The sequence below is a fragment of the Maniola jurtina genome, chromosome 8, assembly GCF_905333055.1.
Source record: "Maniola jurtina chromosome 8, ilManJurt1.1, whole genome shotgun sequence".
NCBI lineage: Eukaryota > Metazoa > Arthropoda > Insecta > Lepidoptera > Nymphalidae > Maniola > Maniola jurtina.
In genome coordinates this window covers 9,988,783-10,001,171 of record NC_060036.1, presented here as the reverse complement: position 1 = coordinate 10,001,171, position 12,389 = coordinate 9,988,783, and the positions used below count along the sequence as shown (strand labels likewise).

General features: G+C 35.7%; 1 protein-coding gene across 3 annotated transcripts; it reads right to left on the bottom strand.

Annotated features, from left to right (window-relative positions):
- Positions 1-1,247: 1,247 nt before the first annotated feature.
- Positions 1,248-9,741, bottom strand: LOC123867851 (leucine-rich melanocyte differentiation-associated protein-like). 3 transcript variants are annotated; one of them, XM_045910149.1, is made up of 7 exons: positions 9,590-9,741; positions 9,304-9,503; positions 4,775-4,860; positions 3,891-4,032; positions 3,110-3,249; positions 2,233-2,435; positions 1,248-1,737 (listed from the first exon to the last, which is right to left on the bottom strand). In XM_045910149.1, the coding sequence occupies exons 2-7, from the start codon at positions 9,352-9,354 to the stop codon at positions 1,658-1,660; spliced, it is 702 nt and encodes a 233-aa protein (XP_045766105.1). In that variant the 5' UTR covers positions 9,355-9,503; positions 9,590-9,741; the 3' UTR covers positions 1,248-1,657. The 3 variants fall into 3 exon arrangements, with proteins under 3 accessions (XP_045766105.1, XP_045766104.1, XP_045766107.1); XM_045910148.1 differs by having other exon boundaries at positions 9,304-9,741; XM_045910151.1 differs by having other exon boundaries at positions 2,233-2,415; positions 9,304-9,741.
- Positions 9,742-12,389: the final 2,648 nt, after the last annotated feature.

Genomic DNA, 12,389 nt, shown 5'->3' with positions numbered 1-12,389 from the left:
TTCATCAAACGCAATAAAATGTACTCGTTCTAGAAACAAATATCTTTTGTGAGATTTATGTAAAAATGTGTGGTTTTGATGTCATAGCGGTTACGGACTCATCCGATCAGTCCGTGAAAATACGGATATAAAAAACTCGGACCGAACTCAGATATTGCTTACGCACTGATCCGATCTCTGAACCAAATCCAAGGTATTGAGTGGACAGCTTTGACATATTTACGTCATACTTTGGAGATATTCTCACGGATGACGGAGAGAAATCGAATGACGGAAGTCGGATCTAGTGCGTAAGCTACCATACGAATAGCTCTAGGACTTCTTCGGAACGTATCGTCACGGATTTGGATCGAATGAGTGCGCTACCACCCTTGCATGGGCTCACAGATAATTTACATGAAAATCTGGAGTTTGATTTGTTTATATTCAAATAAGGACCAAGTTTGTATGGAGCACACTACGGATAAACTCCGCTTAATCTTTCCACCTTTGAAACATTGGTTTAATATTAAACTCCGTCACACCTTCCAGGTTTCAGAAAGGATAAAGAAGCATCATCACTCATTACATACCACCAATTGTTTCAATTCAAAGTTTAATAATTTTAGTGAGTAGATAAAAGCTCTAGATTTATAATTTTGTTGCGTATCAGTGTTAAAAATGATAATAATTTACAAATGAGTTCATAAACTTTAATTTTTTTGGTATATGACACAAAAATATGAATAATTTAAATACTTTTAATTTTCAAGAGTTGATTTATCGTACGTGTACCTGAATTTTTTTATAACGACGGTTTTCACGTTTAAGCAGTGTTACACATTAAATAAATATTAGTTATTTACATCAACTTTCTTGGTCTTAACGTATTATTTGATTCTCTCATTTGATTTCTCTATTGACAATTCAGCTAGACTAAAATACTTCAATTACTTATTCATTATTTTATTATGGAATATTATTTATTCAACTTTCCACATAAAGGCCAATAAATTGCATTTATTAAAACTCTGATGTAAATACCTATAAATATAACGTAGGGATTTTAAATGTACATACAAAGCTTGGCGGGAAGTACATTTTAATGTATCGCGGGGTTTATAAGATAAACCGCAGTTAACACTGTAATATAGGACAATTATTTAGTACTTAATTTATTTTCCATATACAATACTATCCCGTCTCCATGCATTCCTAAAGTTTTCAAGGATTAGTATATTCTTATTATGAAGAAAATAAAAAATAAATTTATGACTGTATTCGTTTATTATTCTGGCAACAGATAATATATTTCTTAAATCTATCCTTATACTGATAACAATGGACAACAAACAGTGATATTAGTACAAAACTTGGAATATATTGTCATATCAATTAGTACTATCAAATACAGCTACCTAGCCTACCACAACTTAAACTAAAGCAAATCTACAAATTACAATTAACATAATAATTGTTTTAATTAGTATATTATACTAAACAAATCGATATTACTGCAGTGGCACTAATCAAGATGGCAGTAAGTCGGGTTTTAAAATGTAATGCAGGTTTTGCACAAACAATATATTATTAGAGAAATCTTATCGACTTACGCTAATATGAGCTGAACATTTCTAAGTATGTATGGCACACTTTATAAAAAAAATTGTAGTAGATATCATAAATCGCTGTTGAGAATAAATCTGTTGCCCTCAGAGTGTTTTCCCGTGTATTTGTAGATACATTTGCCGTATGCGCCTGCACAGAAAAGAAACAAATATGTTTGATTCACAGACAGACAATAAACTGATCCTGTAAGGGTTGCTTTCTCCTTTTTGAGGTATGGTAGTATTAAGGAGCTTATGGTCGCTAACTATGGACCTCATAATAAAGCCAGTCACTTAGCAAGCGATGTAGAGAACTACTATGCTTGGAGTTTTTCTCTGTGATCAAATCAGAAATTAGGATCACAGCTTATGGGTTGCAAATCTGAAAAGTGCACAAGTTTTGAGGGTAAACATTAAGTAAGTAGATACTGATGAATTAATGAACAATGAAGTTTGAGTTAGGTCTCCTAAGGTAAGCAGTGCTTTTATGCCTCTCTGGTCTGCACACCATTGGTCGCAAGGTGCTAGAATAGCAACCTCGCCCGGAAAGCAGTGCTAAAAGACCCCACATCACCAGGACGCCAGGATCGTTGAGCATTTTTAAAGGTTTCGTGCGAGTGGATTGGATTAGATGGAGGTAGAATACCTTTATGTTTTCCCAGCGAGTTGAAGTCGACAGGTAAGGGTCTCGCCAACGGGCCGGAGGGCGGCGGCGGAGCCGGGCCGGCGGCAGCGGGTCTGCGCACGCGCATGAACTCGCCGCGCGTCGCCGCCTGCCGCCGCTCCGCTGACGACACTCGCCGGGAGTCCAGGAAACACAGATTTCGCACTTTGTACAGAACAAAGTGTCTAAAAGCAATTAGTTTTTATTAATACTGGGTAAGGCTTCAGTCGAGGCTACTGATAGTGTGCGCAAAACAAGCACTCTAATTTGAAGTTGCAACATGGTAGATTGTGCAGATCATAGACAAAGATTAATTACAGAAGCCCGGCTGAAATCTGTTTTTGTACAAGGCCTACGTCATATGTCTCGTTAGGATCTTGTTTTGCATACACATGACTAGTGACTAAGAGTATCGGCTAAGCCGTGCCGTACGGTTTTTAGGGCTCCATACCTCCAAAAGAAAGAAGGAACCCTTATAGGATTAGGTACTTCGTTGTGTCAAGAAATTTAAAGAGTACTTGCCATTGACATAGAATCATGAAATTTGGCAGTTAGGTAGGTCTTATAGCACACATAAGGGGAAAAATCCGAAAACCGTGAATTTGTGGCAACATCACAAAAAAAAAAATGTGTTCATGAACAAATAAATAGTATTTTCAACTTTCAAAGTAAGATACTAAATACACCAAGTGGGGTATCATATGAAAGAGCTTTACCTGTACATTCTAAAACAGATTTTTATTTATTTTTATGCTTAAAAGTTTTTGATTTATCGTGCAAAATGTCGGAAAAAATACCCGAGTACGGAACCCTCGGTGCGCGACTTTGACTCGCACTTGGCCGGTTTTTATGCACTTACCTGTATCTTTGATAGTCGTTGTCATCTTTGTCGAGATCGGATAATTGATTTGGACAAGCTTTGTTGCTGAGAAGGCTTAAGTATGTGAGCGATGGGAACTTCACGCTTATTTTGTTGATCAATCCATCTAAATCTGTTATCTGTAATTAGTACAATCATTGCAGAAGAGTATTTGTCATCCACTGATCATCATCATCATCGCGTGCCTTCTTCGAAACGAAGTTTGGCGATCATCATCCGAAAAGCTGCTCTATTTAAAGCCGCCTCTTTTAGCTTCGGGTAACTAAGCCCTGTCCACCCCCTTATATCGTCCAACCATTTGCGTCTTTGCGTCATCCACTGATGTTTAAATAAAATGTGAAAAGTTGGATTTAGAAATTTACTTCAATTCGTTATTGCAGTGCAGCAGACAGACAGACAGACAAAAATAACTGTTCCGTGCTCCACAACGAAAATAATTCTTTCTCCGATTATAATTTTCAAAATATATTCAATACACAGAAAAGTCCAGTTACATATTTTATTTATTATATAAAATAATAAATATTTGTGGTTCATAATTTTTGCGGTTCAAAGTATATCTACTATTCATTAAACTGAAAAAACAAATAACACTGAATGCGAATGATTTACAGCTGCTGTCTGTTGGGGAGGGCTTTCTTGTTGGAACTAACTTGACTTTTCATAATGAAAAAGAAATCGGTTCAGATTTGATATCGCTAAAAAATATGCAGAGTGAATATCCTTTCCTTTGTCTTAAAGATAAGTTTCGTTGGATTACCTGGTTGTTGTTAATAGACAATGTTCTCAACCGCGGCATCAGCGGAAAACAAACAGAATCGCCTATTTTATTATTGTCCAGTATCAACTCCTCCAATTCTGTGAAATTCTCCAATCCTTTCAGCGTCTCGATGCTGTTGTAACTAGAAATAATAATCGTATTAAACATACGACTGCCTCGTTAAAACCTATAAGGCGGGCTCCCAACGAGTCACACCCAACCATTTACAGTGTGACTTTTTGGGAATCCTAATGGATAAAAAGGTTGCAACTAGTAACAGTGCGACTCAATGGGAAAAAACCGGCCAAGTGCGAGTCGGACTCGCGCACCGAGGGTTCCGTACTCGGGTATTTTTTCCGACATTTTGCACGATAAATCAAAAACTATTATGTTTAAAAATAAATAAAAATCTGTTTTAGAATGTTCAAGTAAAGCCCTTTCATATAGGCCACTTAGTATAGTTATCTTACTTTGAAAATTAAAATATATTTTAATTTTTTTTTCTGTGATGTAACCACAAATTCACGGTTTCAGATGAATGTCTAAATTCTAAAAGGGCACTTGTCACCCATTAATCACAAAGTAAAAACATTGCAGGAAATAGAAAAAACTAAATATTTATAAAATCCCTAATATTTAACGTTTGGTTTTAATATCTGATACAGTATATATAGAAAGCAATAAATTTAATTATCAAACTAAACATTTATCTATATATAAAAACATACCGACAACATCTGACGTTGTCGGTATGTTTTTATTATTTCCTCTTTTTTGCGTCATTCGTTGGAAGCGGTTAAGTACCTAGTTTGAGAAGTAATTAGCAAAACCAAGATCCTATATAATATTTGATTTATCATAAGACACTCTGCATTAATACTAACCTCAAATCTAGATACGTAACTTTAGAGCCATACATTTTCCATAACGCTGATGGTATTTTTTGACAATCTTGACCGCAGTAACTTAACTGAAACAAAATTAAATTGAATATACTTAATATATTTTCGTTTATGTAGGTACATACAATTATTTTCATGGCGGCCATTTTGAAATTGTTATTATTTGTATAGCAACACTCAACGAAAATTTCAACTGTACCTATTATGGTTCATGAGATAGGTACAGCCCACTAGCAAACAGACGGACGAACAGTGGAGGCTTAGTACTTAATATGGACTCCTGTTGGAACCCTCCGGGTACGGAACTCTAAAAACGAAGGAACGAAGGAAACGAAGGTGTGAACGGTCGAAATAGACAACTTAGGTACACATAACTATCTGATCTGTTTAAAATAAAAAATTACCTACCAGTTACATTGTACCTATCTATCTACCTACTAGTTTATTTATAGTTCGTTATTACATTTACCAACAGGTCAAAATGCAAACACATTATCTTCATTACCGAGCCCAGTCTGATTATATTGACTAGTTATCACTAAGTTATCAGTCACAGATACTAAGCAACAACTACTTATAAACTTGGTACTACTAGTTACCTACTTATAAATGTGCATAAAATCACATAAATATACCACGTATTTAACAAATTACTAGTTTCTACCTATTTCTATCCGTTGCAGTTTCAATATACCTATTAGAATAAAATCAAAGTTCTAACACAAGACATTTCATGTAGACAACTTGGCTTTTACGATAGTCAATATTACGCCACGTCTATACCATCGGTTCGAAAAGCACTCAAAGCTAGTACTACTGAGAAGAGCTGACAAAAAAGCAGCAGTTACCATCAAATCTTCTCAAGTCCAGGCAAAAGTCAACAGATTAGGTAGGTACCTATAGTGGTGGAGACTTTCTTGCCGTGTACAGTATAAACTAAAATTAAAAAGCCTCTTGATAGATTAAAATAAACCGGTCAAGTGCGAGTCGGACTCGCTTACGAAAGGTTCCGTACCATCGTACAAAATATTCGAACATTTTTATGTATAAATACTGCAAAATGTGATTTAGTAAATATTATACACGCTTTAGTAATAGAACACATTTTAATTTTTTTTTGTGGTGTAACCACAAATTCACGGTTTTCGATTTATTCCTTTACTTATGCTATAAGACCTACCTACCTGCCAAACATCATAATTCTAAGTCAACGGGAACTACCCTATAGGTTTTCTTGACGGACAGACAGACAGACGCACAGACAGGGTTCCGTTTTTCCTTTTGAGGTACGGGACCCTAAAAACAATCTGTTCATTAATTTAATGATTTGAAAAGGCAGTTCGAACTTTATCTGAGTGAGGGAAACTTCACTATAGGACTTACTTATCGGAACTTTTCGCTTTGTAGCGTATCGCAACTTATTTCAGAAAAATTATAGCAGTTCTTGTGATGGATAACGATCAGAGCCTGATTTTGAATTTTTGAAAATAGGTAGGTAGTAGGTATTTACCTACTTACTTTCTCTTCTAATGAGTTATGTTATGAAAAAAGTTAGTCAAGTGTGAGTCGTACTTGCATCGTGCACACGAAGTATTTTGAACCATAAGTACATGAAATAACGCTTTAATTTTTATTAATTTTCGTGGCAGTCATTTTGATTTTTTTTTTAATTTGTAGCGGCAAAAGAAATAAACATTCTATGAAAATTTCAACTATCTACCTACATATCACGGTTCACGAGATACAGCCCGCTGACAGACGGACGGACGGACGAACAGTGGAGGCTAAGTAATAATAGGGTCCCATTGGCACCCTTCGGGTACGGAACCCTGCAAAACTGAACTGGACAAAGATATTTAAGCCCTAATTATGTCAGTCAATCAGTGACCTCTTTTATAAATTTTATCTATGTACTTAAGTATAAATATTTGGATAAAATAAAATAGAACTTTATTTCTAGACTATTTTTATTTACCTACACTTCACATTACCCAGTGTAATGTTACGGAATGTATTTTCTTGTTACTCTGAGCTGAAGTAGACTCAATAGGCTCATAATTCAGAGCTTTTTGCAGTTAATGTGTGTTGTTTATGGTGAACATAAAATTTAACTATCCTGTCGCATATTGTGCGATGTACTTCTGATCTTAGTTTATCTTTATTATAGGCGATGATCAGTGGTTTTACTTTCTTTCGCCTTGTATTTTAGGGTTCCGTACCCGAAGTGCAACGGGACCCTATTTCTAGGGCTCCGCTGTTTGCTGTCCGTTGCCTCAACGCACTCGTTGAACGTATATAATATGCAGATTGCAGGTCCTCTTGTGTTACCTACGTAGCACGTACTGCTAGCGCTGGCAAGCTTGCGGACTTTTGTGGAGTGGATACAAACATCAATCATCAAGGGATTGACACAATCTATACTAATCTATACTAATAAATAAAATTGGAGTGTCTGTCTGTGATTTCGAAATAACTACCGCATATTAAGGTCATATGGTTATTTGAACGATACTATAACCGAATCACACGTTTTTAAAATTTTTGTCTGTCTGTCTGTCTGTCTGTCTGTCTGTTTGAAAAGGCTAATCTTGGGAACGGCTGAACCGATTTTGACGGGATTTTCACAGACAAGTAGAGAATTGACCAGGGAGTAACATAGGCTACTTTTTTAACCGACTTTCAAAAAGGGAGTTGTGTTTTTCTACCTATGTACACCGAAATCTCCGAGATTTCTGAACCGATTTGCGTCATTTCTTTTTTAATCGATAGAGGAACTTTGCGACATTTGGAGTCCAACTCCTCAATTCTGATGCTGCAGGGGATCTGACCAATCCACGCGGGCGAAGCTGCGGGCATCAGCTAGTTAATAAATAAAATTGAAGTGACTGTCTGTTTGAACGGGCTAATCTTCAGAATGGCTGAACCTATTTTTACGGGACTTCCACAGGCAAGTAGAGGATTAACCAAGGAGTAACATAGGCTACTTTTTTAACTGACTTTAAAAATGGAAAGGTTGTGTTTTTCTACCTATGCACTGATATCTCCGAGATTTCTGAACCGATTTGTGTATATTTTTTTAATCGACAGAGGAACTTTGCGACATTGTTCCATAAAAATTTGGTTTTCTTCTCCTCAATCCTGATTTTGCAGGGGATCTGATCAATCCACGCGGGTGAAACTGCGGGCATCAGAAATAAATATGTTTACACACTGCCGGCATTCGCCGTACGTATTAGGTCATGATTAGGTCAATGACCAATGTGTCTTTAAAATTGATCGCTTATTACGAGACGAGAGCCTCGCTCTGCTAGCGAATGCGAGAACAATACCTACAATATATTCCTTGCCAGCAAATAACGTCAACAGCACGACAGCACATTTAACTATCTACGGACACGCTAAAAGATTATATCCGCTATTGAGTCAGAAAAGTCAAAAGAAGAGTCGTTTGCTCGTTATTTTTATTTAAAAAAGTATTTCAAATTCTAATAGGTAGGTATACAGTGTGTTTTTTAACTTGGACAGTATGGGGAAATCTGAAACCATAGAAAATACACGGAAAGCGTCTTAGGAACGATTTGCTCTTTTTTTATGAAAACAATTTTGGCAGAATAAATTTTTTGGTCAAGCATGTTGTCCATAAAAATTAATGAAAAAATTTTTAAAAATGCTAATAGACTCAGTTTATATTTTTTTGTATAGTTGCATTTTTATTTCCCAATATTCCTAAAGTGTGCATATTGTATATGTATATAATATGTGATTAATCCAAATCAAAACGATTTTTTCATATAGAAACCTGTTATTCTACAATAAAGTAAGTACTGAATATTATATAGAATAGTATAGTATTATAGTATAGTATATAATATTATTGTGATGTACTTTCCAAATTGCATCCTACTACAATGGAGCCTCTTTAACTCGAACTTCAAGAGAAAGGTTATAAATTTCGAGTTGACAAATCTTTGACTTATCGAGGACTTTGAGATAAGGAGTTTTTAACTGTTCAATTTTGACTTATAGAGATGTTCTATGTAAGATACTTCAAGTTAAAGAGTCATGAGGAAATAAAAATTTGACTGATAGCGATTTATTTTAAATGAAAAAGACTGAATGTAAGAATGCCAAACCAATTTTTTATGTAGACAACATAAGAAGTAATAATGTAATGAATGACACTTTCAACAGAGCAAAGAAACATTCTGTACACAAATGTGCGAAAAATGTAAACAATAGCTGTTGTTATTGAGAACTTCTGCAGGACACAAAAAATCCACCCGTGAGCTAAATATCTAGGAATCAGTAGAATGTTACAAGTCATAATATCAAATGTACTAAAAATAGCTGATATTGCTATAAGACATTGATAAAATAATAGTATTGACCGTTAAAGTACTTGCTCGTGAGGAGCCCAAAGAGTATAATAATATTATTATGGGGAATCTTTATAATTTCTACTATATTCGCTATTTATCTAAGTATTTAAATAAATAATTAAAATCACTTACTCGTTTTTTTTCGAAAGATAGTGCAAAATCATTAATATGAGACGTTTCCATTGTGAAGAAACACTTAAAACAGTCCTCCAACGGCAAGCTTAAGAACAGCAATGATAAAGTGTACCAGACGGACAGGATAGGTTAGGATTCCTAGTTCTTTGTATTTACTATATATACATAGCTAATCCTAGCTCATATTAGAAAAAATCCTGCAAATAATATTACTAAGCATCATTCAGCATCATTATTTATTATAGAAAATAAGAATTTTTTAATAGCACAATTAATAGTCGACCCAGTTTTGATAAATGAAGACGGAAGTCCAGAAAACACTGGTATAAATAGTTGCTTGTTGTGATTAAACTTGTATCACATTTCTCTAAAGTCTAATGGCGAAAACCCAGTGATTTAGGTATTTTATTTGGGTGGAATTTTTAATTTAATAAATTGTTGTCTTCTCGTATGTTTTTTTTTCTCTTTCGTATGGCTTTACAAAGATTAGCAAATGTCAAGTTTGTAGTTATTTGTAACAAGTTAGTTAAACTATACAAGTATGGACCCCGTCTTTGCCGGCACTCGCCGACATACGCACGGCACTTTCGCACGGCACCTCTTTAGAACGCTTCTTCTTCTCTCGTCTGGCTTTACACTGATTAGCCAATGTCAAGTTTGTAGTTATTTACAAGTTAGGAAAACTATATGTATAAGTATGGACTTCGTCTGTGCCGGCGCCCGCCGACATACGCGGCGCCCCTTTAGAGCGCTTCTCAGTCAGTTCCTCGGTCAGTTCCACCACCAATAAACACCAGCAGGACACAAAAACCGGCCACTTCTAACAAAAAAACACTCCAAAAAGTCGCAACACGCGCGCCAGCAAACGCCACCACAGACAAAGTCTCTTTAGAACGCTTTCCAGTCGGTTTCAACAAAAAAAAAAAAAACACTGCAAAAAGCCAGAGCACGCCTGCCAGCTAACACCAACACAAACGAAGTCCCTTCCCGTATGTAAAAAGTACTCTTAACTCTGTGTGTCTAATTGACATTTGACGTTTTCTCCTGTTTTCTCCGGTGGGCTGCTAGTTTTTTCGAAAAATAAATAGTGTTGGACGCACTGGACGTGTTGGACAAAATATTATAAAGACTGATGAATCACTACAGTGAATCACAGTGGTCACGGGTAACTTTAGAAGAATGTCAAACATTGTTGAGAGTCAATGGATCAATAGAAATAATGGCACAAACCACAAGATAAAGTTGAAAACTAAAACCCGACTGCAACCGTCTTAATAAACACGGAAATATTAGAGTAAAATAATTGTTTGTCTATCGCCTGGTGTATTTTAATGTTGTTGTACATTTTTATACTCATGAAATTCATTCATTGAATTTTCTCCTCTTTCATTTGACATCCCACTCGATAGATTATTTTGATCTAAGTCAATTGATTTCGTACAAAATATAGCCTATGTCACCCGGGCCTTTTATACATCGATGTTTACAACGAATCAATTGACACCTCACTCATCAAAATCGGCCCAGTAGTTTAGGCACTACGGTTGAACACACAAAATCTGGATACAAACGGTACATATATACCTACATATTACATACTACTGCTAAAATCAAATCATATCAAAGTTTCTGTACGTGATCAAATTAGTAAGACATACCTACTTAGTTCGAAAAATTATGCCTACGTCGGAGTGCCAAGGTGCTAAAATGGCGACCTCGTGCCGAAAGTGCAGCGTTGAAAAACACAATAAAGAGAAAAACTATATTAAACGAGTTGCAGGGATTAGAGAATCGTTGGATTTAGGCGGCGCGAGACCGTGGCGTATGCTAGTCCCTACAAGTAAGAGAACTATGTCCAGCACTCAATAGTGGACGTCTATCGGGTTAATGATGATGACGATTAACACGGTCGCTTAAATTGGCTGAATAGATTATTTGTTTGGTTAAAGGCGTTCGGGGCGCGAAACCAAGATTTACCTACGCATGATTCAAATCCTTCCATCGATGTACGAGTATATCTGATGCCGAGATTTGTGATGATCTTATTTATTTAAAAAAAAAAAGAAGATAAGACTTCATGAACATAATATTAGGATTGAAATAATAAAGGAAATACCGCAAAACATTGCCTATGCTTTAATTCACAAAAAATTAGTAATTATATGTACGAGATTACACAATAATTATAATGAATGACGTAAATAACATTTGACACTAGAGAATAGAGATAGACCATAGAGATTCTAGACACTTAGATCATTGCTCAATAATTAAAAGTTGACAGCTAACGATGACAAAGTAGGTATATCAAGGATGTAAATAACGGGTAGGGTAGATAACGAAATTATCATAAAGGTTTATCATCATCGTAAAAAACCGACCAAGTGCGAGTAGACTCGCGCACTGAGGGTTCCGTACTCGGGTATTTTTTCCAACATTTTGCACAATAAATCAAAAATTATTATAGGTACATAAAAATTTAAAAAAAAAACTGTTTTAGAATGTACAAGTACCAGCCAAATTTCATGATTCTAAAACAACGGGAAGTACTCTATAAGTTTCTTGACAGACAGACAGACAGGGTTCCGTTTTTCCTTTTGAGGTACGGAACCCTAAAAATGAGGTTTCATCGCCTAACTTTATGTGTCAAAATTATGTCAAAAGTACTGGGTTTTAGTGCTTATTTTAAAGGTGAACTCTTGGATGAATACTTTTGACATGACAGTTGACCCATAGAGCTAAAATGGTGCGTGAGAACTGAGACGTCATTTTTAACCGACTACCTACCAAAAAGAGGGTGGTTCTCAATCCGACGCTCTTTTTAGGGTTCCGAACCCAAAGGGTAAAAACGGAGCCTTATTAATGTCACTCTGTTGTCTGTCTGTCAGTTTGTCTGTCCGTCCATCCGTCGTGTCTGTCAAGAAAACCTTCTACTTCCCGATGACCTAGAATCATGAAAGGCAGGTAGGTAGGTCTTATAGCGTATAGAAAAAATCCAAAACCGTGAATTTGTGGTTACAACACACAAAAATATTAAAATGTGTTTCAATTTTCAAAGTAACATAACTATACCAAGTGGGTAT

Bases quoted from the DNA above. Each gene is read 5' to 3' on its own strand.
- LOC123867851 (XM_045910148.1), bottom strand. From the start codon at position 9,354: ATGGAAACGTCTCATATTAATGATTTTGCACTATCTTTCGAAAAAAAA. The intron at 4,033-4,774 runs GTTAGTATTAAT...TATTATTTCTAG, and splicing joins GTTACGTATCTAGATTTGAG to TTACAACAGCATCGAGACGC. The intron at 3,250-3,890 runs GTAATCCAACGA...TACTAATTACAG, and splicing joins TGTCTATTAACAACAACCAG to ATAACAGATTTAGATGGATT.